Source organism: Thunnus thynnus, chromosome 22 (assembly GCF_963924715.1).
Source record: "Thunnus thynnus chromosome 22, fThuThy2.1, whole genome shotgun sequence".
Classification (NCBI taxonomy): Eukaryota; Metazoa; Chordata; class Actinopteri; order Scombriformes; family Scombridae; genus Thunnus; species Thunnus thynnus.
The window spans coordinates 17,509,433-17,537,227 of NC_089538.1; the positions used below are offsets into that span (position 1 = coordinate 17,509,433).

Sequence of the window (27,795 nt, forward strand, 5' to 3'; positions counted from 1 at the left end):
TAAGTCACCTCTGGTACTACTGCCACTGGGAGCTGCTTGAGGCAGATATTGTCAAATCCTGCTCACATAAAGGAGCCTTTAGACTTTAAAATGATGAGACATTTCTCAAAAAACAAACAAAATACACATAAACTGAAGTTTCAGTTACAACAACTGATTTGTATGGATTTTGATTTTCCTTTTATACATTTTAAATTCTGTTTCTAAAAAAGAAGACAAGGATCCCAAATTTCTTTTATTTTCATTCTACCTGTCAATCCATCCATTCATCCATCCAGCTGTATATGTCTGCTGAACAAACAAATCCTGACATCTGGTTTCTGTTTTAGATGATAATCTAGCGTATGCCCAGGTTAACTGTCACAATAAAGGCAAAGCCAAGAAACACAAAGGTAAGTAAAGTCTACACCAACCATCATGTTGGTCTTAGACACAGTGTAATGTATGTAATGTGCTCAGTGTTTGCAAAATTGTGGGTGTTTGTAATTATTATTTTTTCATTGAATATATTGTGTTGGAATGTATGTTTATTTTACATTATGTGTGTTTGCAGTACTGAAGAACAGTATTTATACATCAGTATGTATATTCAGTATAAGTATGTTTACTAAATCCTGTTAAAGCCATAATACTCTGCTGTTTAACTGCTTTGAGCACTGTGAGCATTACAATACTGTTATTCTTTTATTATCAGTGGAGACATTAACCCTGACAACCCTTCAGTATATTATCATTGTAAATGATGACATTACTGGCAAATGTTTCAGACTAATCTTCTCTCCATTTATAGGAAAATCAACTCCTGCAGCAACTGATGAAGCTGTTTATTCTGAAGTTAAACCAGGAACATCTCTTGGTAATAATTCTGCCATGTTATGTGCAGACTGTAATGATTAATTCTACTGACTATATGTCATAATAGCATGTTGAAAGCATATTTTACATCTTGAATAACCCTATATGTCTGTTTTTTGTGGTTGTCTTTCAGGTCTGTAAAGACAGCTGTATGGACGAGGCCAAATAAATATGGTTAACAGCATTTTATATGACTATTGTGTGCAACTCTGCTATCCAAATATCAGCCATGCTCCATGTTTTGTACAGTTAATGTAATAGCAGATGATATAAAATAATTACATCATGTGGATTTAATACTCTCCTTTTTAGCAGAAAGTACAAGACTACTGAGGTTTATTCCCATTTAGTATTAATGCACTGTATCATTATTATCATTATTTTTACAGTTATTTTTTCACTTGATTTTAAAAACTTTGATTGCAGGCTTTTTCAAAAAGCGGCAAGATGTATCAGTTTGAAATGTTTAAATGACATTAGCCAGGTGGTACTGCAGCTTTAAAGTCAGCATATTTTTCAGTGTTAGATGAAAAAGCTCCAGGATGAACATCAACAATTACTTTTGCATATGTAATGAACTGCTATCAACTATTACATGTAACTTTTGCTGTTATTATACTGGAAGGTTTTCTTGTCTATTTACAAATGAATTTAGCGGTGGTGTATGTGCTTTATTTTTAAGACATCAATAAACCTTTTTTCAGCAGTTAACAGTCAGTGTTGTTTTTAATTGCTTTTTATATTTACATAATATATACTTTATATATTTATATAATTGAGTGAACTAGTGTTGTCATCTAATTGCACACTACCAAAGGTGTGAGTCCACATGTCTTTCCTAATATTAGCTGATCAGAGGGCAGACGCCAGAGAGAGTTGAGGAAGTAGAGAGGAGAGTGGTGCACTACTGATCCATATCTAATAATGAAAAGCTAAACATCAAATAACAAATGCACATTGCAATTAATGCCAACTGTTATAAATAAAGGTCAAACAATGAAGAGTCTCCCATTAAATAATGAATACAGAGATAGAATAGACATTAAATATGCAAAAATGAACCTCCACACAAATTAAATACAACTCCATCTTTTTATTTGAAGGTCTATGTGTAGCTTTCACCACTAGATGTCACAATTTCATTATTTGATGTGGGCCTTCATTATTCATTGCTGCCACATTCATTGTTCATTGTGATGATTTGCTATTTGATGTGTGCTGTGTGCCCGACCTGTCAATCAAACCTGCCATCAAAGACTCCACTCAATGCCTACAGAGCAGGAGTCCTGCAGGAGAGACTCTTGACCGACCGATGAAAATGAGGATATAAAGTCTTAAGTTAAAGCTAAATGTATGTTGGGAACCAGATGACATGTTTCACACCTGGTTGACAGCAGATAGCAGACTGAGGTGATAGGGAGAGTTCAAGATGCAAAAGTGTGAGAACTTTAATGTCAGATTTTCACAAGCTCACACCTCTGACTTTCTGTTGTATGATGTTTCAGATTGAGAAATAAATATTGACTGTCCACTTCCTCATGTCACCACCAGTCATAGTTGTATTCAAAGACAATCAGTTAAAAAACATTGTGTAATTACTATATTATATTCATATGCATTGCACTTGACTCAATTTCTGCTACCTCCAAAAATATTTTCATTTGTTTTACTTTCTACCACTTAAAAAATATATGATTGCACATCCTGCACAGTATCAGACACCTCTTCTTTTCTGCTTACTGACACATTAGCTCTGGTGTGAATGTGATGACAACGCTGTCAAAGTCACACGTATTTATGTGTAAAGAGGAACTGGTAAGCAGACTCCCTGGCTTTGTGAAAAGAAACCCAGTATTTCTTTGGGCTGTGTTACCAACATGCCAGGCCGTTCCAGAGCCTGTTCTGTCAGCTCCACAGAGTCTCCGCTGCCCAGCACCACAAAGACAAATGACAAGGAGATTGTTTTATGATTTGCGATACTACATGCCAAAAGGACAAGTGAGATGTTGGTCCAGCTGATAGCTTACCAATGCTGTCTGTTTTGTCGTTGAAGTTCAGTAAGTCAGTAAAAATGTGAAAATCTATAGTCTATAAATGGAAGGGTTGAATTTTTTTGTAAATACTGCCCAACTTTGTAACTTATGCTGATGAAACAGGTGGATTTGGTTGTTTGTCAGTACATTAAAGTATTAAATTAAGTAAATACCCATGCTTATCATAATTACATTGTAAAGTTTAACCTATATACATTACAGCCCAATATATAATGTAATATAATTGTGGAATACAGATAAACATGTTTGAACTCTGGTTTGGTCTGGTCTGGTTTCTGTTTCAGAGTTTTTCCTAAAGAATATTCAGGGTCAGGTGTATAATTTAACATGTTATCTATGATCTTACCAGCATCATTCTCACTGAATCTCATCTCCTTTCTAAAGAATTATCAGCAAACTGTGTAATGATGCACAATGATATTAAAAGTATAAAATAAATATAAATATAATATAAATAAGTTTCCCCAAAATGGGAATATAGTATGCACTACACCAATGTGCAATAGTGTGCACTCTCATCTACACTACAGAGTGTAGATGAAAGTGCACACTGTATGAAAAGTTCTGTGGAAAGAAATGGACATTTAGTCAATCATCACGTTACTGTATTTCCTGCATGTCAAACCTACAGTCATCAATGTGAATACACCATGTCAACGGGTTTATTTACTGAACCACTAGAAGAATTTGGCTGAAATATAAAAATCTGCAAAATGGTATCTGTGAGCAAAAAAGATAAGGAGGACTTCTACATTATATACTACAGACGTAAAAATCTGGCATGATTTTATGAAAAAGTGCCACGAGTCTGTGATCGTAACAGTAGCTTCTGTTACAATAGCTTATGTAGAGATATTTTTCCTTTGCAATTTTTGCATGTGGTCACCTTGTGGGTTTCAGGTCATGCATGTAACTGTGAACACTTAAATGAGTTGCACACAGAGCACAGACCTCTTTTGCAGAGGCATGAGCAAACGGAAGCAACACACTAACTAACTTGGAATTAACTGATTGCAAGAATGTATTTACTGCATCATGTTGTAATATCTGACATGACATCTAACATGATGTAGTAAACTTTTTCTTGCTGAAGTTAACAAATGCAGACCCTAACCTCTACTCTTCAAACATCTTGACCTGATATTTCCTTGCAGTAGCATATAGATATAATGTGTTAGCTAAAATGAATTCAGTGTATAGTTTGATTTAGCTTGAACATGTATTTTTTTGTCACTTGGCTGTAATTTGCAAAACATCTAATTATCTCTAATAATTCAACTCAGTTTGCTCAATGTTATTATCTCAGACCAGGTCAGACCGCATGTAAAATTAAACACGTCACAGCAGAGTTTACAAGACCAGAAGAGGAAACAGAAGTTATTCTTCTCCTTACAGAGATGGCCGGTGGTTGCCTTCGACGCTTTAGCTGCTTCTTGGCATACAGTGCTTTGCTGCTGCTTGGGGTTTCCCTCCATGGTACGTACACCTCTGCTCTGTAGGTTTATGCCATTTTATGAGAGGTATTTATTTACCCAGTGCACTCTGACATGATCTTAGAATTGCACAAGTTAATTATGTAGCGTCAAGCTTGTAATATTTCCTGGATGTTTGCATGGGGAAGACACTTGCAGTCTTTGTATCTTGTGTGTTTGCTATTGCAGGAAAGCTACTTTTTTATTTTTAAGTGTGTGTTTTCAAATGTTCTAATTCATTGCCTCATTGCCATTTATCTCCAAATATATATTTTAGTTGTAAGTTTAAAAATAAAATCTTGGCAAATGTTTTTTTTTTCCTCATAAATCCTCATATTTAAACACAAAATAAATTATTTGTCAGTATATTCCCATCAATAAGAAACAATAAGACTTAGCAAAAATAAATAAATAAATTGAATAATTATTCTATACCTTAATTATCAGCCATTTTTGTAGTTTTTGTTGTTACTTCCTGTCATGCCTCAACAATGATATATTAAATTGAAGCCCAATTTTATTCTCTGTAAACAGTTGTGCCATGTTGTTTTTATGTTTCAGATGTGGAGGCCTCCAGTTGTGATCGTACCATCCATAAAAAAGTTGGAGACACTGTAGAGCTTCCGTCATGCTTACCAACTGAAGGGGTCAACTCAGCATCTTGGAAATATAACAATACAAAAGTTGCAGACAAGGATGTAGATGTAACTCATCCTCAGTTCAAGGGCAGAATAGACCTAAACCCTACAGATTTCAGTTTAACAGTGAGAAGACTGACTCTTCAAGATTCTGGTGTTTTCAGTTTAATCTCAGAGGTGAATGACAAGCAAAGGCCCACAGTCTCCATCACTCTGCAAGTTCATAGTAAGATGCTTCTGTTTCTGTTAACCAAGTAACGTAATAAGTTTTAATTTACAACAGGTTATTGATTATTCATTCATGAATGTCATTCTGCAAGTGACACAAAAGCCCCTTAGCATTAAATGTTGTGTCAGATATTAAAATCATATTTGTTGATTTAATAGAAGTACACCCTGCGACTAAGGGTTGAACCTCTAAAAATGTATCATCACATTTTAGAAGCAGAGCTCTGTGATCTGTTACCTATTATGAATATGAAATGGCACTATATTGTCATTGTTATGCACAGCTTTTTTACTACCATCATGCATGAATCCAAAAAGAAAAAAAAAAGAAAATTTACTCTTTTGATAATATTTTGAAAGGGTTTAAAATCGCTATCTGAGTTATGCCTGTCAAGTTTTCTATTCTCATGCTGCACATATGTGGTTTATAATGTGACAGTTCCACCACAGATCTATGACGCATAATGTACAATCATTTTTGAATCATCAGGCCATTGATTTCACAAGGAAGTCAGGTCAGGTCAATGTTTTTGTATAGCCCAATATCATAAATAAGAAATCTGCCTCAGGAGGCTTTACAATCTGTACAGCAATACAACATCCTTCAGCCTCAGACCCTCAATTCAAATAAGGAAAAACTCCCTAAAAACCCTTTAAAAGGGAAAAAAAATGGAAGAAACCTCAGAAAGAGCAATAGAGGAGGGACCGCTCTCTGAGGACGGACAGACATGCAACAGACTATGTGTGTACAAAATAGACAAAGAAGGAAGGAAGTAAACAAAAGCAGGCATCTCATTTCTAGCTGCTGACTGTATTTTGTCGTCTGAAATGATGACTGTCGCTAGCAGATTTCATGTAGCTCTGTGAGTGGGTTGAAAGCGTTGTCTTCAGCTGACTTTTTTAATGTTTTTATGATTTGTTTTAAAACTAGAAGCCTGTAAAACGGTCTTAAATATGCAATATGCAATATGATGGTTACATACTGGATATCATGCTAAAATATTGAGGCTAAAGCTGCAAGTACCAGACAAAAAGTCAGCATCCTCACCAGTTGATGTTCCATGTAGAAGAAATGGAAGTGGAAGTCACATTGTTTGTTCAGAGTAAAGCTCGTTAGCCTTAGTATCACAATACTGTATTATAAATTAAAATGTTACTAAAATGTTATTTGTTCTAACATAACTCTGGGATGGTATGACAGCTTTTCTGCTGTGTTATCACCAGACTTGTATATAGTGAGGAATTGCCTTTGCTTCTTTCCTAAGACAAAATAAATATATTGTGCTGATTTATCATTTCCTTTTGTGGCCAGATAACATTCTGATGCCTTTAGCATCTTTAGCATCTTTGACCTAAGGCTCAATTACTTCTTTGAGCAACTCCTGATCAAATACTGCTATACATGCATTTGTTGGTGTTTTATATGTACATGTATAATGGATTTGCAGAATGCTTAATATCTTATTCTCATTATCTTATTTCTCTTTCTCTACTGCCTAATTAGAGCCCATAATGAAGCAGCCTATCCTGTCTGTAAATTCCACCTGGCATGCTTTGAATGAATCCTGTACAGTTGTGCTGGAGTGCAGTGCAACCTCTGACAGAAATGTCTCCTACAACTGGACCGTGAAGAACCAAACCAGGAGCGGCTCCAGGCTGCAGTACAGTATCCAGCCAGAGGATGGAAACATCAAATTCACCTGCACGATTTTCGATTCTGTCAGTGAGAAATCTGCATCCGAAACAGTGAAGTGTGGCAGCAATACTTCCCCAGATGAACAAAAACTAAGTATGTGCACAGGAATTAGTCTTGAATTCCTGACAATGTTTTCAATAATTCTTTCAAACTGATTAAATGATAAAGAGGATAAAGAGGCGCAGGAGGCATGGTGAGCCAATTTGACAGATCAATTATTTCACCTGACTATCTGTAATTATATCTAAGATATCCGTAAAATGCATTTTGACAAGTCACATTGCAATTGGACCAGTCAGCATGACAATTAAAGATTTCTGAAATTACAGTCACAAAAACATCATCTCAAAGTAATTACATTCTAAATAGTGCAAACTATATAATAATGAAGATTCAGTTGAAAGATATCCACAGTTTAATTTTGAGTAAAATATAATATGTTAATTCCAGATATTTGTACAATGTAGTTCTGACTAGTCATACTTTCAAATTAAGATATTTTAAATTCCTTGCAATAAAATATAGTTCAGTTGTCTTTGTTGAAATCGAAGATATTACTAGTCACATTATTAGTGATTGCAGCGACCCACAAGAATCAGTTGTGTGCAGAGAGGAAAAAAATGACAACTGCTTTACTTTTTACTTGCATCCTTTAGGGCAATATGTATATAATGTGAATGTAATTTATGTAATATCATTAACATGTTTTGATAATCATGAACATCTGGCATTATGGAATCAAACATGAGAATGTGAAATGAAATTGAATATGCTGAATTGACAAACCTCGAGTGTGTATGGTAATTAGCTTTCAATAACAATATATAAGGACATTGTTGTCCAACTTTAAAAAGAGCATAATGACATTTTCTTTGTAAAACATGGTGGTACTCTTTTAACAGATAGTAAGTGACAATCTCTGTTTGACTACAGGTCACATGTTTACAACATAAGTAGATAAGACATTTTTAGACCTGCTGGAAGGTGCTTTTTTCACTAGTTTAGTAAAGTCTTATATAAATAAAGTTTACTGACATACTTATTATTTATTATTGCAGTGTCCAACTCTTGGTGTCCTGTCTGGTTTATCATTGGGCTAGTTATTGGAATTTCATTGACTCTTCTAATGTTCTTCTTGCTGCGTTGCTACACAAAGTCAAAGGGTGAGACCTTTTCTTGGTGATTTTAGATGCATAACACTATTTATTATTATTCATAATCACTGAATATCTCTGAAGTCATGAAATTGAGCAGTGATTTAATTTGCAACAAAAAAACATGTAACAACATTTGTCTTTTTCACAGATCTATGTGGTAACAGGTTGGTACGAGACTCTCTTCTCTCATCTTCAACTTAGCAGCAGCAATGAACTGTCTTTTCTTCATTCAATTTAACTTTTTACTACACATTTTAACTTTATGTTTCAGGCTCACCCAGTCTGAAACAGTCAACCAGGAGGAAACTCAACAGCAAGTATATTCTTCTCTTCTCCATGGTCAGTCTTCCATCTAATCCTGTTTGCTTTCACAACCAGTTTTAACTCTTTCACACCTTTGAAAGAAAATTTTCAAAAATTCCTGAAAGACAAAGAATTGTCACAAATAGTTTAGTCCACAAATATTTATTAATATAACCTTGCTTTATCTCTGACATGCAGGTGATGGTTCTGTCTATGAATCATGGAGAGGCTCTGAAGACGCTGGAAATAGTACAGTAAAAATTTTGATCGATGTGGATTAACGTCCATAAAGAGAAGTCTATTATCAACAAAAAAAGAGAAGCATGGATGACAGCACGAAAAACAATATTTAAATTTAGGCAATTTTTGCAGCATTTAAATGACTTTGCAGTCGGAATAGTTAGAGGTTTAGTTTTCTGTTGATTGACTAACTCTTCTGAATTTTCTTTCTCTTAAAGTTTCATCTTTTACAGTACAGTTTAAGCTATTGGTATTGTTTTTTTACAGTGATATAATTTTGTCATGCCTGTATGTTCACCATATCAGCCACTTGGTGGAGCCCTGTGAATTTGATTTCAGTTACTAGCATATTCACCGTGTGTAATGCATTTTTAATATGTTTAACTGGATAAGAGTGTTTTGTGGATTAATTTCAACCATTTAAAATAGACCTGTTGAATTACTAAATAACACAACTATGTATGTTATCCTGTATTTAATGGTAAAGTAAATGTCTATGAGTATCATAATTACGTCAAGATTCATTTTTATGTCAACCAACATTTCTCACTTGATAGAAAGATCAATAAATATATACACTTATGAACTCATCTTGTTTGAGCTTTTTTAAAGGATGTGAAGGGGCAGGGTGTGTCATTAAATATGTCAGTTCTATGTTGGTTCTGTTTTTTTTTAATGACTCACAGGCCAGTGTCATTTTTACTGTCATTGCACCACTTCTCCTTTCATGTCAGCAAGCCTGGTAACATTAGGCTTCAGGGTTTCACTGAGGGTTTTCCTTTAAGTCCAGCTGGTCAGTTATTCCTGCTAAATGCCAAAAATAACAACTTTAAAATAAATCTTACCGGAAAAGGTTGTAGATGTTAGACATCATGTCACTGAGAGGAGAATGAGAGTACCCAGTGTACGTAAAATTCCTAGAAAAGAAGTGGACACATTTATTGTTCTCTGTGACGATATCTGCCACAGAAAAGGAGGAAATGACTTCATATCTCCCAACTGTCAAATTATGAGATCTCGCTGAGTATTTTCAGCAACTGTGCTCAAATTAAACTCAACACAGCAAAACTAAGCAGGATGGAAGCCAGTAGCCACCAGCTCATACAGAAGCCAGTCAGTCCAGGCGAGCTGAATCTCCCTGACGAGTGCCAACCCCACCCATCAAACTGATGTTTAGCAAGTCATCTAGCAGGTCAAGTGCAGGCTGATCGGAATTAGAGTTAAATGTTCAATGTCAAGCTTTATTGTTATTATACAATACAGGATTATAAAGAAATGCAGTTACTGCAGTGCAATATTTTTTTAAAAAGTGTTTTAATTATTTATATTACATGGGACATATTATGTTTGTTGCACACACCCATAAACAGCTGTCTATTAATAAGACTTTGTTGGGTGTGTTAAGTGGGTGGCATTTCAGTGTCATAGCATCTTGAAAATATTACATAATATTATTTAAATTGCATCTTAAAAATGGCATGAAATTATGGAGAAGTAACAAGTGTGTGTTTGTGTGAGGCTCATGTTCTGTTTAGTTGTTGGCTCTTTAAGGGCTCAACATCATTACTGTTTCAGTTTCACCAGGTGGGTTTCACGTCAGGGTTTAACTGTGAACTGGCCATCACTTTAAAGTTCATCGGAAACCACATTGGGTTGCAGGCAGTGCACAGACCACCTCTGCAGAAACAGAGAACTGCACAGTGCAAGTTTACCAACGTTGCTTAGACTTGGGCTACCGGTAATCTCTCTATCTCACTCTTTCATCTTTCATAGACTCATACAAGTTAAACCACAACCCCCCACCTCTGAGACACAGTAGTGACAGGTTATAGTTCCTGTTAAAGACTCCCCTCATGATATCATCATTATCTTTCCTCACTCACATTATCCCAGCCAATTCATGGATTTCAGCCTTTGAATAAGACAACCTATCTTTTATTTATGCTACCTCTCCTCCTGAGTACTAAGATTATGGGATGTTTTAGGAGCTTGCTCATGCAAAAAAAAAACAAAAAAAAAGTCAGCTTTGGCGTCTTGCAGTCTGGCTTATCAGATTGAAGCTAACTTTTTTCTTTTTACTTTTAAAGAAATAGTTAACCCCCACAAACAAACCATTTTTGATATCAGTAAAATGATATCGCTTCTGGTGGGTACAAAATCCACCCATATAAATCAGATTTTAGCAAAGGCATATGATATCCTAAAGGCTCAGCTTTTATACACATCTAATGAGACATGTAGCGATGAGACACAGATCATGGTAGGCTTCTCACACACATGCCCTCGCTTGTCATATTCACTTCCTATTGGTCATTTAGGTATCAGTCAGAACAGACAGCAGATAGGTCAGTGTGGACACACAACCTCTTTTAGGGAAGCATCACCATTTGACTGCAATTAGCCACAAGGATGGTCTTTATCTTGATGGTAGGTAGTTCACTGCCTTCGCGTTCACACATCTATAAAGGTCATATAAGTAAGTTCTGCTTAAGATGCATGTGATTATTGACCCCTGCGGAGAACCCCTGGTATCTCAATTCATATGTTCAAGGAGGAGGATTCACCCCTTCCTTACTAGGGTTAGGGTTAGGACAGCAGAAGTATTGCCCTTCTTCTGTTGCACGTGAAAAAAAGACTATTCAGACTGCACACTCATGTCTCAAAAATAAACCTGAACAACGTACATGGCATTGAACAAACTCCTAGTTGTTGATTTGGGAGAGATGCACTTACAGTTTCTGGCAACATATAGCTCTTTTTACCACAGAGGTTGAATGCACTCATTGTAAGTCCCTTTGGGCAAATGCGTCTGCCAAATCAATATGATTCAATATATATTTTTGAGAACATTAATCTTGGTCATGCGTAACACAATTGCTTCAGCATCATGATAAGAGGTGGCTAAGTTCCTCTTTCTCAGAGGCTATCAAATGCACACCACAACCTCAAAAATTCACATCTAGCTCAGTAAAGCTTGCTTGCAGTGATCTATAGATAGATTGGTTCTTAGCCAAAGTTGATTCAGGTATAGGTGAATATATGATTAAAAATGTGGTCAGGTCAGGTAATCTTGAACATTTACTTTTTGTCACCTGATTGTAACAAACAATGTGACGGTAATATGCTACAATCTAATACATAATAGCTGGCTGTGATTTAGCAAAATATCAGACCACTTATGTTTTATTCCACTCTTGCTTTTAAGGCATACGTCTCGTTCATCCGTTTAATCTAACAGTATGTCAGAGCAAGCCAGACCGCTTCTTCTGCTTCTCCGTTGACAGAAACCTCCCCCGTTCTCCACCCCCTCTGTATTTTTTTTCCTGCTTGTCTCTTGTCACAGCAGAGTTTGATAGACCAGAAGAGGAAACAGACGTTGTCTCTCCCCACCGAGATGTTTGGTGGTCGCCTCTGTTGCCTGAGCTACATCTTTACACACAGTGCTTTTCTGCTGCTTTGGGCCTGCCTCTATGGTACGTACACCTCTGCTCAGTGAGTTTATGCAGTTTTACTGTTATTAGAGGTATTTGTCTGCCTGACGCACTCTGTCATGAGCTCAGAATAGAGCATGTAGTTCAAGATTGCAGTATTTACTGCATGTCATCTGGGGAAATGACGTGTCTTACTTGGAAGATGCCTACAGTCTTTGTGTCTTGGGTTTGTGCAACTGCAAGAAGACTACATCTAAATAGCACCAATGGAAAATGCAGCTACGGTTTCAATACTATTGTAGTAATATGCAGATTTGAGAACTGGGACATTCCAGGAACCATATATTCAACTGTTAAAAAACATACTTTTTTCTTCCCTCTTAACAAAAATATACTAATGATGCACAGCATTTGTTGAAAATATGAGCTCCCCACTTATTTGAGTGTTTATAATTTAATGAATAGGCAAACTATTGTATCTTGTGGTTCTTTATTAGCGGATATACTTGTGTGTTTTCTGGTACACTGTGTCAGCAAATTTTCTCCTGCATCTGCCTGGCAAAAAACTTCGAAATCTTGATGCAACTCTGGGATAGGTCATCCTCTCTCTTTCCTTCACTTCCTCTTTGACTTTTTAAAAAGAGTATTGCTTGTTGGAGTTAAAATCACTTGCTCTATATTGTTATACCTTATAGCATACCCATATATTAAATTCAGATAAATTACTGTTGATTTGTAGAGAATACACAGTAGTTGCTTAGATAGAAACAAGGGGGTGTGGATCTTTTAAGAACATTTGCAGAAGTATATCTCAGTGCTGATAAAAACTTGTCTATTATTTACAATTGATAGATACAAGTCATCAGCGGACCTGTCAGGTCTGGCACCTGCTATTTAAGCAAACTGCACATTTCCTGACTCGCCCCCCACCAGCAGCAGCCGCACTGACCAAAAGTGATGCACACAATTGAACAAAGATAGCTTTGGTGTTACGTTTGTCTTTGGTTAGAATCTGTAGTTGCTTTTTCTTTTGAAATGATGCACTGGTGTCAGCTCTGTCTGTCATGAAGACTATTGTTGTGGGGTTCTGACTCTGGAGGTTCACTTAGTTTACATGACAATCCATCACCAACACTGAGACATTTATATTTTACTTTACAATTATATGTTCACTTGAAAATTAAATCTTAGTGTTAGTTTTTTTGTTTTTGTGTAAGTTCAGTAAGTTCTTTTTCAAAATGACAAAATAGGTTAATTGTCAGTTGATTGAAGTCCCAGCAATCTGATCATTTCAAAAACGACTCATCTCTTGATTTTCCACCCTAATAGTTGATATATGGTTAGGTAAACTTAATATGGTTAAGTTAAAGTAACTAACATTATTTGTAAAAGCCCCCCCCCCTCCCCTCCACACACACACACACACACACACACACACACACACACACAAATGTGTTTTGCTTATTGTTACTTCACTAGGATGTCTGAGTTTCACTGTGCAGAATGATGTATATGCAGAGTTTGACACCAGAAATCTGTTTTTACATTCATCTGCTTATAGTGGAAAGTTTCTCTTTGCTCATCGAAAATTGAGATTGAGAGTTTAAGGCATGTACCTACTTGCATGATTTGTGACATCACAACTAGTTTGGACTCAATTGTGGTCCATTATACAGCTTTCATAGGTGTGATGCGGAAACTTGAAACCCCCAGTGCACAAACACGAAGAATGGACTTTTCAGTGAAGTAGGAGACATCTTATGCCCCGCAGCTCAACTTCTGAAATGAAATATATTTGCATATTCATCAGTGAGGCAAATAGGAGAGATGTCATTTTAAGGAATTAATGAAGTAATTGGACTGTTTTTTATAGAAAAGACACATTATTATTCCAAGATGAGTATTCTTTATGTGTCTAACAACATGTCTGGAGGGTCTCTTTAAGGAAAGGCTAATATCATTGTTAAAGGAAAACAATAGTAACTGTCTGTACCAGACAGGACAGGACAGGTCATTCATGTAATGTTGTCATTTTTTGTAATATTTTTATACTATGTCATGTCATGTATGTCATGAATATAATGCCGTGCTCTGTTTTGCTTTTCTACCACTGCTTTATGTTGTGTTACATCAACATGTAGTGTTACACTTTGTATACTAGGCATAGTGGCTTTGGTTTTAGGTAATTAAATAATTTTTTGCTCTTACTCTATGAACATTTAAGAATATCTGCCACAAGGTTAAGAAACAAATGTTCAATGACCTTTCAGAAAGATTATACTCACTTTGTTGTTTGCTCATGTGTTTCAGATGTGGAGGCCTCCAGTTGTGATCGTACCATCCATAAAAAAGTTGGAGACACTGTAGAGCTTCCGTCATGCTTACCAAGTAAAGGGGTCAACTCAACATTTTGGAACTATAACAATATAAAAGTTGCAGACAAGGATGCAGATGTAACTCACCCTCAGTTCATGGGCAGAGTAGACCTAAACCCTACAGATTTCAGTTTAACAGTGAGAAGACTGACTCTTCAAGATTCTGGTGTTTTCAGTTTAATCTCAGAGGTGAATGACAAGCAAAGGCCCACAGTCTCCATCACTCTGCAAGTTCATGGTAAGATGCTTCTGTAAAACAGTGTTAAATATGCAATATGATGGTTACATACTGGATATCATGCTAAAATATTGAGGCTAAAGCTGCAAGTACCAGACAAAAAGTCAGCATCTTCACCAGTTGATGATCCACGTAGAAGAAATGGAAGTGGAAGTCACATTGTTTGGTTAGCCTTAGTATCACAGTACTGTATTATAAATTAAAATGTTACTAAAATGTTATTTGTTCTAACATAACTCTGGGATGGTATGACAGCTTTTCTGCTGTTATCACCAGACTTGTATATAGTGAGGAATTGCCTTTGCTTCTTTCCTAAGACAAAATAAATATATTGTGCTGATTTATCATTTCCTTTTGTGGCCAGATAACATTCTGATGTCTTTAGCATCTTTAGCATCTTTGATCTAAGGCTCAAAATACTTCTTTGAGCAACTCCTGATCAAATACTGCTATACATGCATTTGTTGGTGTTTTATATGTACATCTATAATGGATTTGCAGAATGCTTAATATCTTATTCTCATTATCTTATTTTCTCTCTCTCTACTGCCTAATTAGAGCCCATAATGAACCAGCCTATCCTGACTGTAAATTCCACCTGGCATGCTTTGAATGAATCCTGTACAGTTGTGCTGGAGTGCAGTACAACCTCTGACAGAAAGGTCTCCTACAACTGGACCGTGATGAACCAAACCAGTAGCGGCTCCAGGCTGCAGTACAATATCCAGCCAGAGGTTGGAAACATCAAATTCACCTGCACGATTTTCAATTCTGTCAGTGAGAAATCTGCATCCGAAACAGTGAAGTGTAGCAACAATACTTCCACCGATGGAAAAAAACTAGGTATATGCACAGAAATTAATATACTTCATTAGTGTTTAATTCCTGAGGGTATTTTTAATATGTTTTTATGACATGTAAATGTATATATAATATATATACAATTTATTATATATAATATAATTATAAATATAAATTGTTTCATGTGACTATCTGTAATTATATCTAAGATATCTACAAATGCATTTTGATTAATCACATTGCAATCGGACCAGTCAGCATGATAATCCAAGATTTCTGCCATTACAATCAAAGTAACATTATCTCAAAGTAATCACATTCTGAATAATACAACCAGTATAATATTATTTTCACTATTAAGTCATATGAAGCTTCAAATGACAGATAGTTTCATTTTTTAAAAATTCAGATGATTGTACAATGTAGTTCTGACTAGTCATAATTTCAAATACAGACATTTTAAATACCTTGCAATTAAATTTATTTGAATTGTCTTTCTTGAAATCTAAAACTCAGATATTACCAGTCAAATTACTAATGCTTGCAGAGTTATAGTAGTCTATTAACTAAAGAGGAGATCTTGAATGTGAGTTATTATCGCTCAACTCCCTGTTCAGTTATCTGTCATGTGAATCTGATGAATGCTAAAAACAGCTTGCTACACAGGATGAGCAGAACATCAAAGTGATGATAAAGGCGATAACGGCCTATGAGACTAGTGAAAACAGCATTTTACCAATGACTTTGTTTTTCGCTTTTACCTTCAGTTGCATGGACAGACTTAATACTTATCCTGAGTGTGGCTGCAGGAAGTTTGATGACTGTCACTGTGGCTGGTATAGCTGTGGGTGTTTGTCACCGCAAAAAAAGACGATCAGGTAAGAAACTCCTGAATGTGGGCCTTCATATGTTGGTAATTTTTCTTACAGATATATATATCTCTGTGTGTATGTGTAATAATAATTGAAGATTGACGCTTAACTTCAGAGCCAGTTTTTTGCCTTATTTGTGCTTTAAATTCTACCACCAGGCAGTGACTCAAATGAGCTCACAGTGTATGCTGATATCTGTGATATTGCACCTCAAGATGTAAGTATGCTTTATTGTGCACACGTTACTTTGCACAAACCATCTGCCTCAGCTTTGATGAAATGCATAAATACACAGTATATGCATGTTTCACCCACTTTGTTATTTCTCTATGATATTTGTCTTTGTATAAATGCACATTTAAATTTCCAGGGGACCTCAACTACCATGAAGTCTTGCTCTGTGTATGAAACCGTTGATAGAGTCAACGCAGTCACACCTGCGGTAAGAGCAAAACTTTTCATTTGAAGAGATTTGGTGCAAAATGAAATGTAAACTTCATGAAAAAACACTGATGAAATGAAAAAAAAAAAAAAAACATTTAGTCATTTTGAACATACAATTATGCACATTATGATAAAGATTGGTAGATAATTGATTTAGTAAACACTGCCCATAGACCCTTTCATCTTATATTAAGAGATCCTGAATGACGAAATTATGCTTGTGATATTTCCATGATATTTTTTCTGTGATATTTGTCCTTGTATAAATGCACATTTAAATTTCCAGGGGACTTTAACTACCATGAAGCCTTGCTCCGTGTATGAAATCATTGATAACAGAGCCAACACAGTCACACCTGCAGTAAGAGCAAAACTTTCAGTTGAAGTCTTTGAGGTTCTTGCAGTTTGAGTTTATAATATTGCTACAATACACCTTTCCCTCCCTTTGTAATGACTCAGAACCTAGAAACCCAAAAGCATGAACTCAGAAACAGGAGCAATGTCCAATAATCTTTAATCAGTCCAAAAAAACAAGCAGAGGTCAAAACCAGGCAGACAGGCAGACAAATCCAAGGGACTAGGCAAAATCTTCAAATCCAGGAAACAGGTAACAGGAGAGCCCACAGATAGGCAAGGTAATGCTGGAAAGCTAGGCCTAAACACTAGACAATCTGGAAAGGGGTATGAGAATCTGGGCCAGTATATGAAGAGTGACTGATGAGCATAATGGGATCCAGGTGAGGAGATGGGCGGGGAAACTCAGGTGAGGGGAAGGAGGTGATTGCAGGGCAGATCGGGGTGGCAGGATCTGCAATGACAGGAGAGTTAGTGATCAGGCAGGTGAACAGCATGAAAAATAGTCACTAAGAAGGTGAACTTGTGACACCCTTATACATATGACATGATAGTGCACATTTTTATGATTATATCATTGCTTTTATGTAGGGGCAAAAAAAAAAATACTGTGAACATCAAATTTGAAGAGATTTGGTGCAAAATGAAATATGTACCTCATGAAAAAAGTAATTCATACACTGTTGAAATGAAAAAAACAGTCATTTTGAACATACAATTATGCACATTATGATAAAAGACTGGGTAGATAATTTGATTTAGTAAACACCGCTCACAGACCATTTCATCTAACATTGAGATGATGATCCCATATGATGAAATTATGCTTGTGACGTTACTTCCTCATTTTAATTCTTAATAAGAATGAGTCTTACATCTGATTGTGACATTGGTGCTTTTTTCTTTTTCCCCTCCTTTTGTTGTCACACATCTAGCCCCAGACTGTGTATGACAAGATCCAGTTTAATCGCTCAAGGAATCCCTCAATGTCACCATACCAAGAAGTTCCCTAGGGGATCACAACGTATAACACAAAATGTTTAAATTTCCTATACTAAAAAAAAAAAGTTGACCAAGATAATTTGCTCGGAGCAACATTTGGAAATGACGCATTGCGAAACATCATGCTTTCTATAAATACCTTTGTCAATTTTGAGTATTGTGTATTTTGAGTATAAAAATTATTGCACCTTTTCCTATTATCATATTAGAAAAATGATGTTTTGAGAGTTGCAATTTCATTAACAGTGTAGAAAATTCTGTAAATATTATATTTATATTATATTTTTTAAATGTTATGTTGGTTTTGTATGTCTTCTAATGCAAGTACTGTACTCATTATATTTTACAATGTAAATATTTTGTGGATGCCGTGTCTGTGCAAAAGTGGCTGTATTGAATTTACTTTCATAATTTAATGGTGTAACAGTTTTGTAATGTCATCATTTTATTAAAGACTCTTGACTGATTCTTTACTGAAATGCATCACATACTGTGGAGGAACTCAAATTGCGTAATGATTTCCGGGGGGAAATTATGAAGAATTATAGCACATGTGTAACTCACATATGGAATTATTCATCCAAATCCTACAATAATAGGGAATAAATCCCTCCAAATTATGATTCTTATTATTATTCAAATTGACAGTTATTATTTTATCAGAGCAAGTCTCCTCAATACTCTTAATTATTGTTTTTAGAAGGTATAGGTCTTTTAAGGTTAAGTGATTGAGATGCAAGAAGAAAACAGCTTCAAGTTCACTTTTAGTTACACACACATTTATTACTAACATTACTGCTACAATTATTGAGCACTACAATAAATACAATGACTGAATGGCTGAGTTTTATTGTAGAGATAGCATGAGTCACCTTATGAAATGGCTGTTACATGAAAGGCAGTGAGTCAAATCAAATCAGAGCTTAATTGTGATGTGACAATTAAAGAATTACCTGCTTCATAATCAAATTTGTTACATTAAAACCATGTGATTGTCTTGGTTGAAGCTTGATCAATCCTATACCACACACACAGTATTCATAGTACTTCATTTGTATAATAAATTGTGTTGTAAATGCCTAACCTGATTACAAAAACAACAGCGGTCTCTAATAGACCTTTTCACAGCAGACATTTTGGCTTTTAAAAGCAGGAAAAGCACAGGTGTGAATAATAACATTAACAATGGCTCCATTCCATTAATTCCACTTTAGGCCAGATACTCATTCGCCTGGACAGGTTACAGTAGTTGATCACTGCCGCAGGTCATGGCTCTTTTTATGCTTGCTATTGGTCTGCTAACATGCCACTCAGAAATTCATGCCAATTCAATTACTTGTTGCTCATTTCATCTTTTCACAGTTATTTCTGACAAAAATGTAACACATTTTTTTAATTGTTATTCAGGGGCACCTAAGTCTGCCTTTACTCTGCCCATCTCTCCCCTGGGATGGTAGGACTTACAAAACAGGGAAGTAATGGTTAGATAATCACAAAGTAATGAGGAACTACTTAGTACCAACTCAGTATGATGCAAAAAACAGTAGCTATACTCTCCCTGGGCTAAACATAAATATATTTACAATATCTCAGTGACATCTGACAATATAGCATCTCTCATCCATACTCCCAATAAGACACAACAATACTAACTGAAACAACAGAATATCTCTTCTTCAGAAAAAATAAATCAATAATAAAATCAATCAAACTGTAAAAACAAAACACATTTGTGTCAAAGGGCTTTCTCAGCTTAAGCTTAAGCCCATAATAGCGTAATGAAAATAGGAAAGTCTAAATTGAAACCACAGTAGACATATTTTCACATTAAAATAAATCAGTGTTTTGGGTTTTTTTGTGTGCGTGTTTTTTTTTTTTCTTTTTGCCTGTTTTTAAGGTACACTTAAAAGGAACAGTTTTACAAAAATAAAATTTACAATTTACAATTTCATTTGGCAGATGCTTTTATCCAAAGCGAGGTACATCTGAGAGCTAATAGAACACAAGCAGGGATCTAGTCAGAAGACAACAACATGAGTAAGTGTCATAAAGCTAAGTTCAAGTCTGACAGGATGCAGGTGCCAACAGGTAGTGCACAGAGGCAATGCATAGAGTGCATAGAATGCATAGAAGCAGATTTTTCTCTTTTCCTTTTTTTGTGAAAGAGCTGGGTCTTCAGTCTTGATTGAGAGGGACTCTGGGAATCTGTGAATCAAACAGAGTTTGGTAATTCATTCCACCACTGGGGAACAACAGAAGAGAAGAGTCTAGCTAGTGACTTAGGGCCCTGTTGTGGTGGTGGTACCAGGCGCCTTTCATTGTTAGAGTGTAGTGAGCGGGAGGGGGCATAGACCTGAATGAGGGAGTACAGGTAGGCAGGAGCTGTTTTAGTTGCTGTTTTGTAAGCAAGTGTCGGGGTTTTGAATTTGATGCAGGCAGCAAATGGGAGCCCGTGGAGGGATATGAACAGTGGGGAAATAAAAAAACTAAGAACCTTGGCACTTTCCAATGAAATGAATAGTTCGACATTTTGTTATCGCCCTTCTCATCTAACTCTCCCAAAAAGCAAATACACAAATTTCCCAAATGTTTTACCTTTTTTACAATAAGGTAGAAAACAGTAACACAGACAAGACATCCCACTAAACATTAGAAGGTGATAAAATTAAAAAGACAGGAAAATACAAATATAACTACAAATACAAAAACACCCTTCAAAACTATAAATGAGGTGTAGTCAATATCATGAACACCTGTACTATCATTTGTAATCTTTTGGTGAGTGATGATTCACCAGATTTTTGAAGCAGGGGTTTATGGAGTTTAGTGGGCTGCATTACATTGTACAGGTGTTCATTATATTGTGTCCACTCTCTGCAGATGATATCAAAATACATTTGTTTCTTTCATTCACCCTGCTTTCACTTCCAAAAATATACAACATGCAGTTTTTACTAAAACTAATTTTGTGATTTTACTAATACAATACACTATACTCCTAATACTGCTTGATGTTTTTGTAGCACAGCCATCTAGCATCTTCAAACTTGTGTCTTTTATAATTCTCAAGCTAGCTGTGAGAGAAAACAAAAATAAATAATGGCATTGTGTAATCACTCATTGCTACAAATCTACAAAAAACAGTGTTTATAAAGCAGAACAAAGAAAGACAGATGCGTACCTTTAGATTATGATGAATTATTTGGTGAACACAGTCTTCCTGAAAATTATAGAAGAATCCAAATAAGTGAGACTGTCCCCCCAAGAAAAACAACACAAGAGGTTGTAATGTTAGTCACCCACATACGACGTATAGTTACGTTTGAGTGACAGATGCCATTTAGTGGCCATAGTAATTATGACCCGGAGCAATGACACAATTCAGATGACGTCTATGTCGACAATTTTCCTCATTCAAAGGAGGTAGAGTGGATGGAGGCCATATTTTTTAAGAGTGATTTGTAACAGTTTTGAAAAGCACAGTAAATGATGTTGTTCTGCCGATTACTGCCTATTGTGGCGCCAGATTAGAAAACACTCCTATATGTCATTCTGGTGTGCATAGACAAACAACGAATTTGGTCGTATTGGAGGACTTGTTAGAATAAATTGTTACAGTGACCATTTCAGTCTCAAAATGGCTATTACATACCGCAGAGGTAATCCCATACAGTTTTGATCTTATCTGTAATTACAAGAAACAATGCAGCGTCAACATGCAGTAGTATTCACTGTTCAAGTATTACAACTATGGCACAAGCATGTATATATTTTACATATTTAGACATATTTTTTTTTACAATATGTTGTGAACACTGTAAACTCAAACTTATGAGCTAATATGAGTTAAAAAGCAAGAAATCAAAATCTTCTAAGAGTGAATCAGAAAGTCTTAAAGTTTGTGATGTTTAGTATCTTAGTGGGTTACTTTGTGGGTTAGAGCTGAGTGTGAAAACAGGAGGGGTTATGACAGTAACTATGACTGAAAAAAGAAAGTGTTGCATGGAAATCAAGAGAAACCACAACCCAGAGTTTAGAATTTTCTCGGCCCATGACCCTTTGTTCTCATGACATCAGCAGTCAGAGAAATGCCTCACGTCAAATTGAGTATACATTACATCTATACCTGAATATAAAGTATTCAAGTGGAACATTTTTTTCTTTCTTGCGGTTCCCAAACTTTAGTATTGTGAAGTTCCAAAATTTGTTATACATTATAGCTTCTATTTTTTTTTAAAAAAAATCTTGCTCCCAGATCTCAAAAATTAATATAACTACTACAATATTTGTTATTTATTATAATGCCAAAATTTGTTAAAGAGTCCCCACTCAAATTTTGGTATGGCACCCCCAAAATGTTATTTCCTATAATCCTACAACTTATTACAGAGCCTGGGAGGGGCCAGGGAGAAAAAAATAACTAATTTGTGTTCTTGATTTGATAATTCGTGCTCTCAATTTTATTTTGATCGTGGATATACTTTGGGTTTTGGCTTGTAAGCACAACACTATATTATCTGAGACCCCTTAAACAAGAGCACAAATTATAAAACTGGGAGTACAAATTATTACATTTTATTTTTATTTATTTCTATTTAATCTTTATTTAACCAGGCAAATCATTAAGAAGAAATTCTTATTTACAATGGCAGCCTCTTGAGGGTAGGGACTAAAAAGAAGTGAAAAGTTAAAAAAAAAAAAAAACAGCAGTACACATTCAAACATTTCCAACACACTCACTACTTGCATACAATCACAACAAGCATTACATGTGACAACAAGCATTACATTAATTATATGCAGTCTAGCACACATGCATCGGGCAGGTAGTTAGCAGACAACGACATGAGGCAATACAACAATAGAACAAGAGTAACAGTACGACAAACATGCAAAGCAAAACAGCAGCAAGAGAGCAAGAATATGCATGGGACAACAGTAAATAGCAGATAGACAGAGGTTATGGAATATTAGTGGCTCGGGAAACAGCAGCATGTAATATACATAATAGAGTCCTTAAAAGCTGATGTTCCAGTCTATGGCTGCAGCAGACCAGAATGATGACCGACCAAATACGATATTTGTTTTGGGAACTTTCGACAGAATATGGTGTGCAGAACGGGAAAATCGAGAGCACTGATTAAGTGTTTTTTTTCTTTTTTCCATGACCCCTCCAAGGCTCCATAACTTATTATGACCAAAATATCCTGGCCTGCCTCCAGATTAGTTGGGTGGACATTTTGGAATTTAAGATGCAACATGGCACAAAATTCACATTCTCAGGGCTGTTTGTTTGTTTGTTTACTAGAGAATATTGACAGTTGCAGAAGCAGTGTCTGATGTATTGTACACGTTACATTTTAAAATCAGTGCTTATAGTGATAAAACAAGAACAACAACCATCCATGACAACACACAGACAAATAGACTAATAAAACAAAATAAAATGTAAAACATTTACATTTACAGCTCTGTTCTGGTGCCCTGTTATACTTAATATGAAGGTGGAGACCCTCTTTATGCTGAAGTTTCTTTGCGTTAGCTCAGCTGAGATTCCTTTGGAAAAGGGAAGGCAAACGAGAGAATTTTCCTAAAAAGAATTATGTTTTCCTCTCACCTTTGCAAACGTATATTATTACAACTGCTACAACTCCCAAGAAAATTCCCAAGAAAACACAAAGACCACATCTCGACCTGCATTGAACCTGGTGTTGAGTTTGTGGTTTTCCATCTGCAAATATATAGAAGAGAGAACAACAAAAAGTTAGTTTCTCAGAACTACACTAGCACAGCTTTCCCCTCTAAAACAGACATAGCTGAAGGATATGGAGAAACACAAATCTCTTTCTAATTATGGTGTGTCCCAACATGTTTGTACTGTATATATTGTATGGTATGTTATGGTACTTCATAATACTGTACTATTACCTGTAGTCTATTCTCTCATACTGCAGCATATTGTTTTATATAATATGTTATGGTGCATCATATTGTATCAGGCAGTAGTGGGCCCCTGAACTCCAGAGACCCTGAAAGCTCTAATTTATTAACTGTTTTGCGCTAGTTTATTTTTTTTTTAAAATTTGGGGGAAAGTGCACCATTAAATGACGTGATGATATTGACTGACACAATAATGCAAGCGTACCTTCATAACCTGCTCTTTTTTTGAGGCCATATAGTACTGTACTGTACTGCATTGAATCATGTCATGTTGTATTGTGTTGTTTTGTGATGTTTAGTATCACTTTGTACCATGTGAATCATGCATGGAATCGGCCCCTTTTACATCTATAAAGAGAATATTTTGCTGAGGAAATATGTCACAATTTTGTATTTTAAGTAAAGTCCCATTGCAGTTTTTCTTCCTTTTATGTTGTATTGTATACAACATCTAGCCAAGGGCACAGTCAAGTCTCTCCTCTGCTGTCAATTCAACCAAACCATACACTGCTACCTTTTTGCTACATGTTATTCAAACCTGGGTTTTGTGGCTTCATCATTACATTAAATCTACATCTTTTAGGCAATAATTTAGTATGCCTCATCATATTGTATCATATTGCATGGTATCATGTTGTCTCATTTAAATCCATTGTGACCTTACCATTACACTCTGGAGTGACAACCCTTGAGGCGTTCTCCTTATTCCTGCTGGAGATGCAGGTGATTTGGACAGGGATCTGTTTCTTGTAGAAAAATGCTGAATGAAGTCCAGGTTTGACTTGAGGATGACTCATATTGAAGATAGTCACGTTGGAAGAGTTAACATGCCAGGAGAAGACAACATCTTCACTAGCAGATATACAATGCAAGCCGATCCAACAGCCTTCCTCTGCAGATGAATTGAAGAGTGTCTTTATGGTTGGTTTCTGGAGGTGTTCTGGAGGGAAATAATTTGGGATTATGAGTTAAACATGGATATATTTTCACCAAAATTTCAAAACCTAACTGCTGAGCACTCCCTGACTCTAGACACCAACCACTCAGAAGCAAAATATTTGCAACTTGCTAAACTTGGTGAGGAAAGAACAGAAAACTAGAATAACAGTCTACAGTAATGCTAGTAGCTGTGAGGCTGTAATTAGGCACAGCAATGCTTTGACCTAAATGCTGACATCAGCATGCAGGTATAATGTTTACTAGTTTCACCCTCTTAGTGTAGCATGTTAGCGTACTAAAATTAAAAATTGCTAATTAGCACTTCAGCACAAAGTACATCTGAAGCTGAACGGAATTAGTTTTGCAGGTATTTGGTCATAAACATAAAGTATTGGACAAATTGAAAATTTGATGAAAGAAAAGAAAATCAGTAGATCACCAAATTTATTACAATTCATCTTGAGGGAGGACATGAATGTCTGAACCAAATTTCATAGCAATACATCTAATAGCTGTTGAGAGATTTCACCCAAAACCACTAATGTGGACCTCCTGGGAAGAATAAATGTCTGTACAAAATTCTGTAAATTTTGGTTCATACACGTATGCTTCGCCATACATGGTAAATGATTGTTGTTCTTCTGTCCCCCCTCCCCCTTTCCCTCTCTTTTTCTCTCTCTCAACCCAACCGGTCAAAGCAGATGGCCGCCCACCAAGAGCCGGGTTCTGCTTGAGGTTTCTACCCGTTAAAGGGGAGTTTTTCCTCACCACTGTCGCCAAGTGCTTGCTCATGGGGGAATTGTTGGGTCTCTGTAAATTAAAGAGTACGGTCTTGACCTGCTCTATGTGAAAAGTGCCTTGAGATGACTTTTGTTGTGATATGGCGCTATATAAATAAAAATTGATTGATTGATTGAAATTCTTCTTCAAATTTAAAATCCGACATAACTTCATGGTAATACTAAATTTCTGTTTCACTCAGTTGGTAACACGTGAGCAATAAGACGGTTCCAGCAATAAACCTACATGCAATGACCAGATTATATCGCTCTGCTGGAACTCGCCAAGGAACTTCCTTCCGGGGAAACAAAAAGAGGGTACTTTGTACTAAATAGGAGGTAACTTTGAAAAATACCAACTTAATTTGACTACCAAGATTCCTCAAGCTTCATATTAGTTTCAGACGAAGTTTGAAATGCTTTTTTGCGCAGAACGAGGGCAGTCGATTTTGGCCCCTGTTTCTTAAGGCTAATTTATGGTAGGCCGCTCTACACTTTTGATCATTGTTGCTCGACAGAAATTAAAGAATCGTGTAACATTTTCAATTTATGGTAGGTCGCTCAACACTTTTGGTAAGTATCGCTCAACATAAATGACTTATTTTCAACAGAAAAAAGTGTTGATCAACACCTTCCTTCCACATACATAATGGCATATCAGTATTGTATTAAGATAGACTTGGAAAAAACCTCAACCTATCCTTTAAGTAAAGCTGACTTTCTGTGAAAATACAATGTGTGACACTATCTTCAGTAGTCATACTTACGTGTCACCTCGAGCTTGATCTTGTTTACTATGCTCTTTTTCTCAGTGTTGATGAGGTCTACAGTGTATTCCATGGCATCATCTTCGGTCAAATTATGGATTGTCAAATCACCTTAAGAATAAAAAGCATTGAAAGGACACTATCAAGAGAGAAGTGGCTTCCTATGGCACATTATGAGGAAATAAAACCTTGATACGCACCTGTGGAGACGTTGAGACTGAGTCTCCCTTTATACCGAGGCAAGCGATTAGTGTTTTCCTTCCCATCCTGATACGTGGCAATCCAAGTGCTGTTTAGGAATATTGACCACTTGATTTTGGAGAGACGCCATGATGAGCTGCCATTTGAGGGCAAGGTAACATTCTCTCCAAGGTAGCCAGTGGCTCCCTCGAGGGGATCAACTAGTACCACTGTAAAAACAATGATAAAAAGATTCAGAATCATATCGAGTCTCACAGGTTTCATAGTAAAGCGGCAGAAGAAGCAGAAGAAAAGCAACACTTCCCTAAATGCTTCCTTTCTTTTTAACATTAAACTCTAAGAAAACATGAGAGACATTTTAACGTATGAGTGACAAAAACTATCTGTCAGTTCTCTTTAGGTTTAAGAGCCCCCCAGTCATTGTTTTTTTTTTTTGCCTCAGGAAGATGTCAAAGTCCTAACTTCCTGACTTCTTATCTTTGCTCTTTATGCTCTTTTCTGTTCTGAAATGTCACTTTAAATATCACAAAGTTTTTGAAAGTTTGGCACATCAGCTGCCACTTGATATTTTCAGCAAATGAAAGCAGGACTTACCTTGAATGAGTAGAATGTGGAGGATTTGTTGTCTCATTGTTACTGAGAAACGACACACAGAGAGAGAGTGTGCTGTTGTGAACTTCCTTATTAACACAAATCATGTGCGTGCGTGGGCTCAAAGTAGTCATTGTGTGATAAGCTCTTCACTCACATTTTATTAAATATATATATGTTTTGTTACTCTCTGGATATTTTTCTTCACTTTTATTCTAAATAAAAGTTGGTTATCTCGTTTATCAGCTTTTTTTAAAAAATTCCCCATCACTCAGAGTAAAGTTAGACTAAATAGTTCATTTTCTGTTTTGTAGTATCCCTACTTTGTATTATTTCAGGGTATTTTCTTTAGTTTGGTGGATAATTACTGTAGATTCATGGTGTTGTAATAAAATGGAAACGTTTACCGTTCATGTT

General features: G+C 35.9%; 4 protein-coding genes across 8 annotated transcripts in view; 3 read left to right on the plus strand and 1 right to left on the minus strand.

Moving 5' to 3' along the window:
- LOC137175030 (sialoadhesin-like) overlaps positions 1 to 1,467 on the plus strand; it is a 69,231-nt gene extending 67,764 nt beyond the window's left edge. Inside the window, exons 12-14 of the mRNA XM_067580650.1 lie at positions 330 to 392; positions 791 to 856; positions 989 to 1,467. Coding sequence (XP_067436751.1) covers positions 330 to 392; positions 791 to 856; positions 989 to 996 — 137 coding nt within the window. The 3' untranslated portion in view covers positions 997 to 1,467. The remainder of the gene's footprint in view (positions 1 to 329; positions 393 to 790; positions 857 to 988) is intronic.
- A 2,752-nt stretch (positions 1,468 to 4,219) lies between these two features.
- On the plus strand, positions 4,220 to 8,796 carry LOC137174824 (SLAM family member 9-like). The gene is made up of 7 exons (XM_067580309.1): positions 4,220 to 4,385; positions 4,943 to 5,245; positions 6,752 to 7,036; positions 8,002 to 8,106; positions 8,249 to 8,264; positions 8,372 to 8,439; positions 8,602 to 8,796. The coding sequence occupies exons 1-7, from the start codon at positions 4,307 to 4,309 to the stop codon at positions 8,682 to 8,684; spliced, it is 939 nt and encodes a 312-aa protein (XP_067436410.1). The 5' UTR covers positions 4,220 to 4,306; the 3' UTR covers positions 8,685 to 8,796.
- A 3,200-nt stretch (positions 8,797 to 11,996) lies between these two features.
- On the plus strand, positions 11,997 to 18,639 carry LOC137175034 (SLAM family member 5-like). Of its 3 annotated transcripts, none has more exons than XM_067580658.1 (8): positions 11,997 to 12,116; positions 14,385 to 14,687; positions 15,246 to 15,530; positions 16,256 to 16,366; positions 16,519 to 16,577; positions 16,731 to 16,802; positions 17,091 to 17,165; positions 18,094 to 18,639. In XM_067580658.1, the coding sequence occupies exons 1-8, from the start codon at positions 12,038 to 12,040 to the stop codon at positions 18,169 to 18,171; spliced, it is 1,062 nt and encodes a 353-aa protein (XP_067436759.1). In that variant the 5' UTR covers positions 11,997 to 12,037; the 3' UTR covers positions 18,172 to 18,639. The 3 variants fall into 3 exon arrangements, with proteins under 3 accessions (XP_067436759.1, XP_067436760.1, XP_067436761.1); XM_067580659.1 differs by having other exon boundaries at positions 16,268 to 16,366; XM_067580660.1 differs by lacking the exon at positions 17,091 to 17,165.
- On the minus strand, positions 17,240 to 27,563 carry si:cabz01074946.1 (SLAM family member 9). Of its 3 annotated transcripts, XM_067580663.1 has the most exons (8): positions 27,382 to 27,557; positions 26,787 to 26,996; positions 26,587 to 26,697; positions 24,766 to 25,041; positions 23,778 to 23,891; positions 21,813 to 21,845; positions 21,342 to 21,380; positions 18,994 to 20,365 (listed from the first exon to the last, which is right to left on the minus strand). In XM_067580663.1, the coding sequence occupies exons 1-7, from the start codon at positions 27,416 to 27,418 to the stop codon at positions 21,349 to 21,351; spliced, it is 813 nt and encodes a 270-aa protein (XP_067436764.1). In that variant the 5' UTR covers positions 27,419 to 27,557; the 3' UTR covers positions 18,994 to 20,365; positions 21,342 to 21,348. The 3 variants fall into 3 exon arrangements, with proteins under 3 accessions (XP_067436763.1, XP_067436764.1, XP_067436765.1); XM_067580664.1 differs by lacking the exon at positions 21,813 to 21,845 and having other exon boundaries at positions 27,382 to 27,556; XM_067580662.1 differs by lacking the exons at positions 18,994 to 20,365; positions 21,342 to 21,380; positions 21,813 to 21,845 and adding an exon at positions 17,240 to 17,612 and having other exon boundaries at positions 27,382 to 27,563.
- Positions 27,564 to 27,795: the final 232 nt, after the last annotated feature.

Excerpts from the sequence above, each read along its gene's own strand:
- LOC137174824 (XM_067580309.1), top strand. The coding sequence starts at position 4,307 with ATGGCCGGTGGTTGCCTTCGACGCTTTAGCTGCTTCTTGGCATACAGT. Across the intron at positions 7,037-8,001 it reads CCCAGATGAACAAAAACTAA|TGTCCAACTCTTGGTGTCCT; the intron begins GTATGTGCACAG and ends TTATTATTGCAG. Across the intron at positions 8,440-8,601 it reads ATATTCTTCTCTTCTCCATG|GTGATGGTTCTGTCTATGAA; the intron begins GTCAGTCTTCCA and ends TCTGACATGCAG.
- LOC137175034 (XM_067580658.1), top strand. The coding sequence starts at position 12,038 with ATGTTTGGTGGTCGCCTCTGTTGCCTGAGCTACATCTTTACACACAGT. Across the intron at positions 15,531-16,255 it reads CACCGATGGAAAAAAACTAG|TTGCATGGACAGACTTAATA; the intron begins GTATATGCACAG and ends TTTTACCTTCAG. Across the intron at positions 16,803-17,090 it reads TCAACGCAGTCACACCTGCG|GGGACTTTAACTACCATGAA; the intron begins GTAAGAGCAAAA and ends TTAAATTTCCAG.
- si:cabz01074946.1 (XM_067580662.1), bottom strand. The coding sequence starts at position 27,418 with ATGAGACAACAAATCCTCCACATTCTACTCATTCAAG. Across the intron at positions 26,997-27,381 it reads CCACATTCTACTCATTCAAG|TGGTACTAGTTGATCCCCTC; the intron begins GTAAGTCCTGCT and ends TTGTTTTTACAG. Across the intron at positions 23,892-24,765 it reads TGTCACTCCAGAGTGTAATG|ATGGAAAACCACAAACTCAA; the intron begins GTAAGGTCACAA and ends ATATATTTGCAG.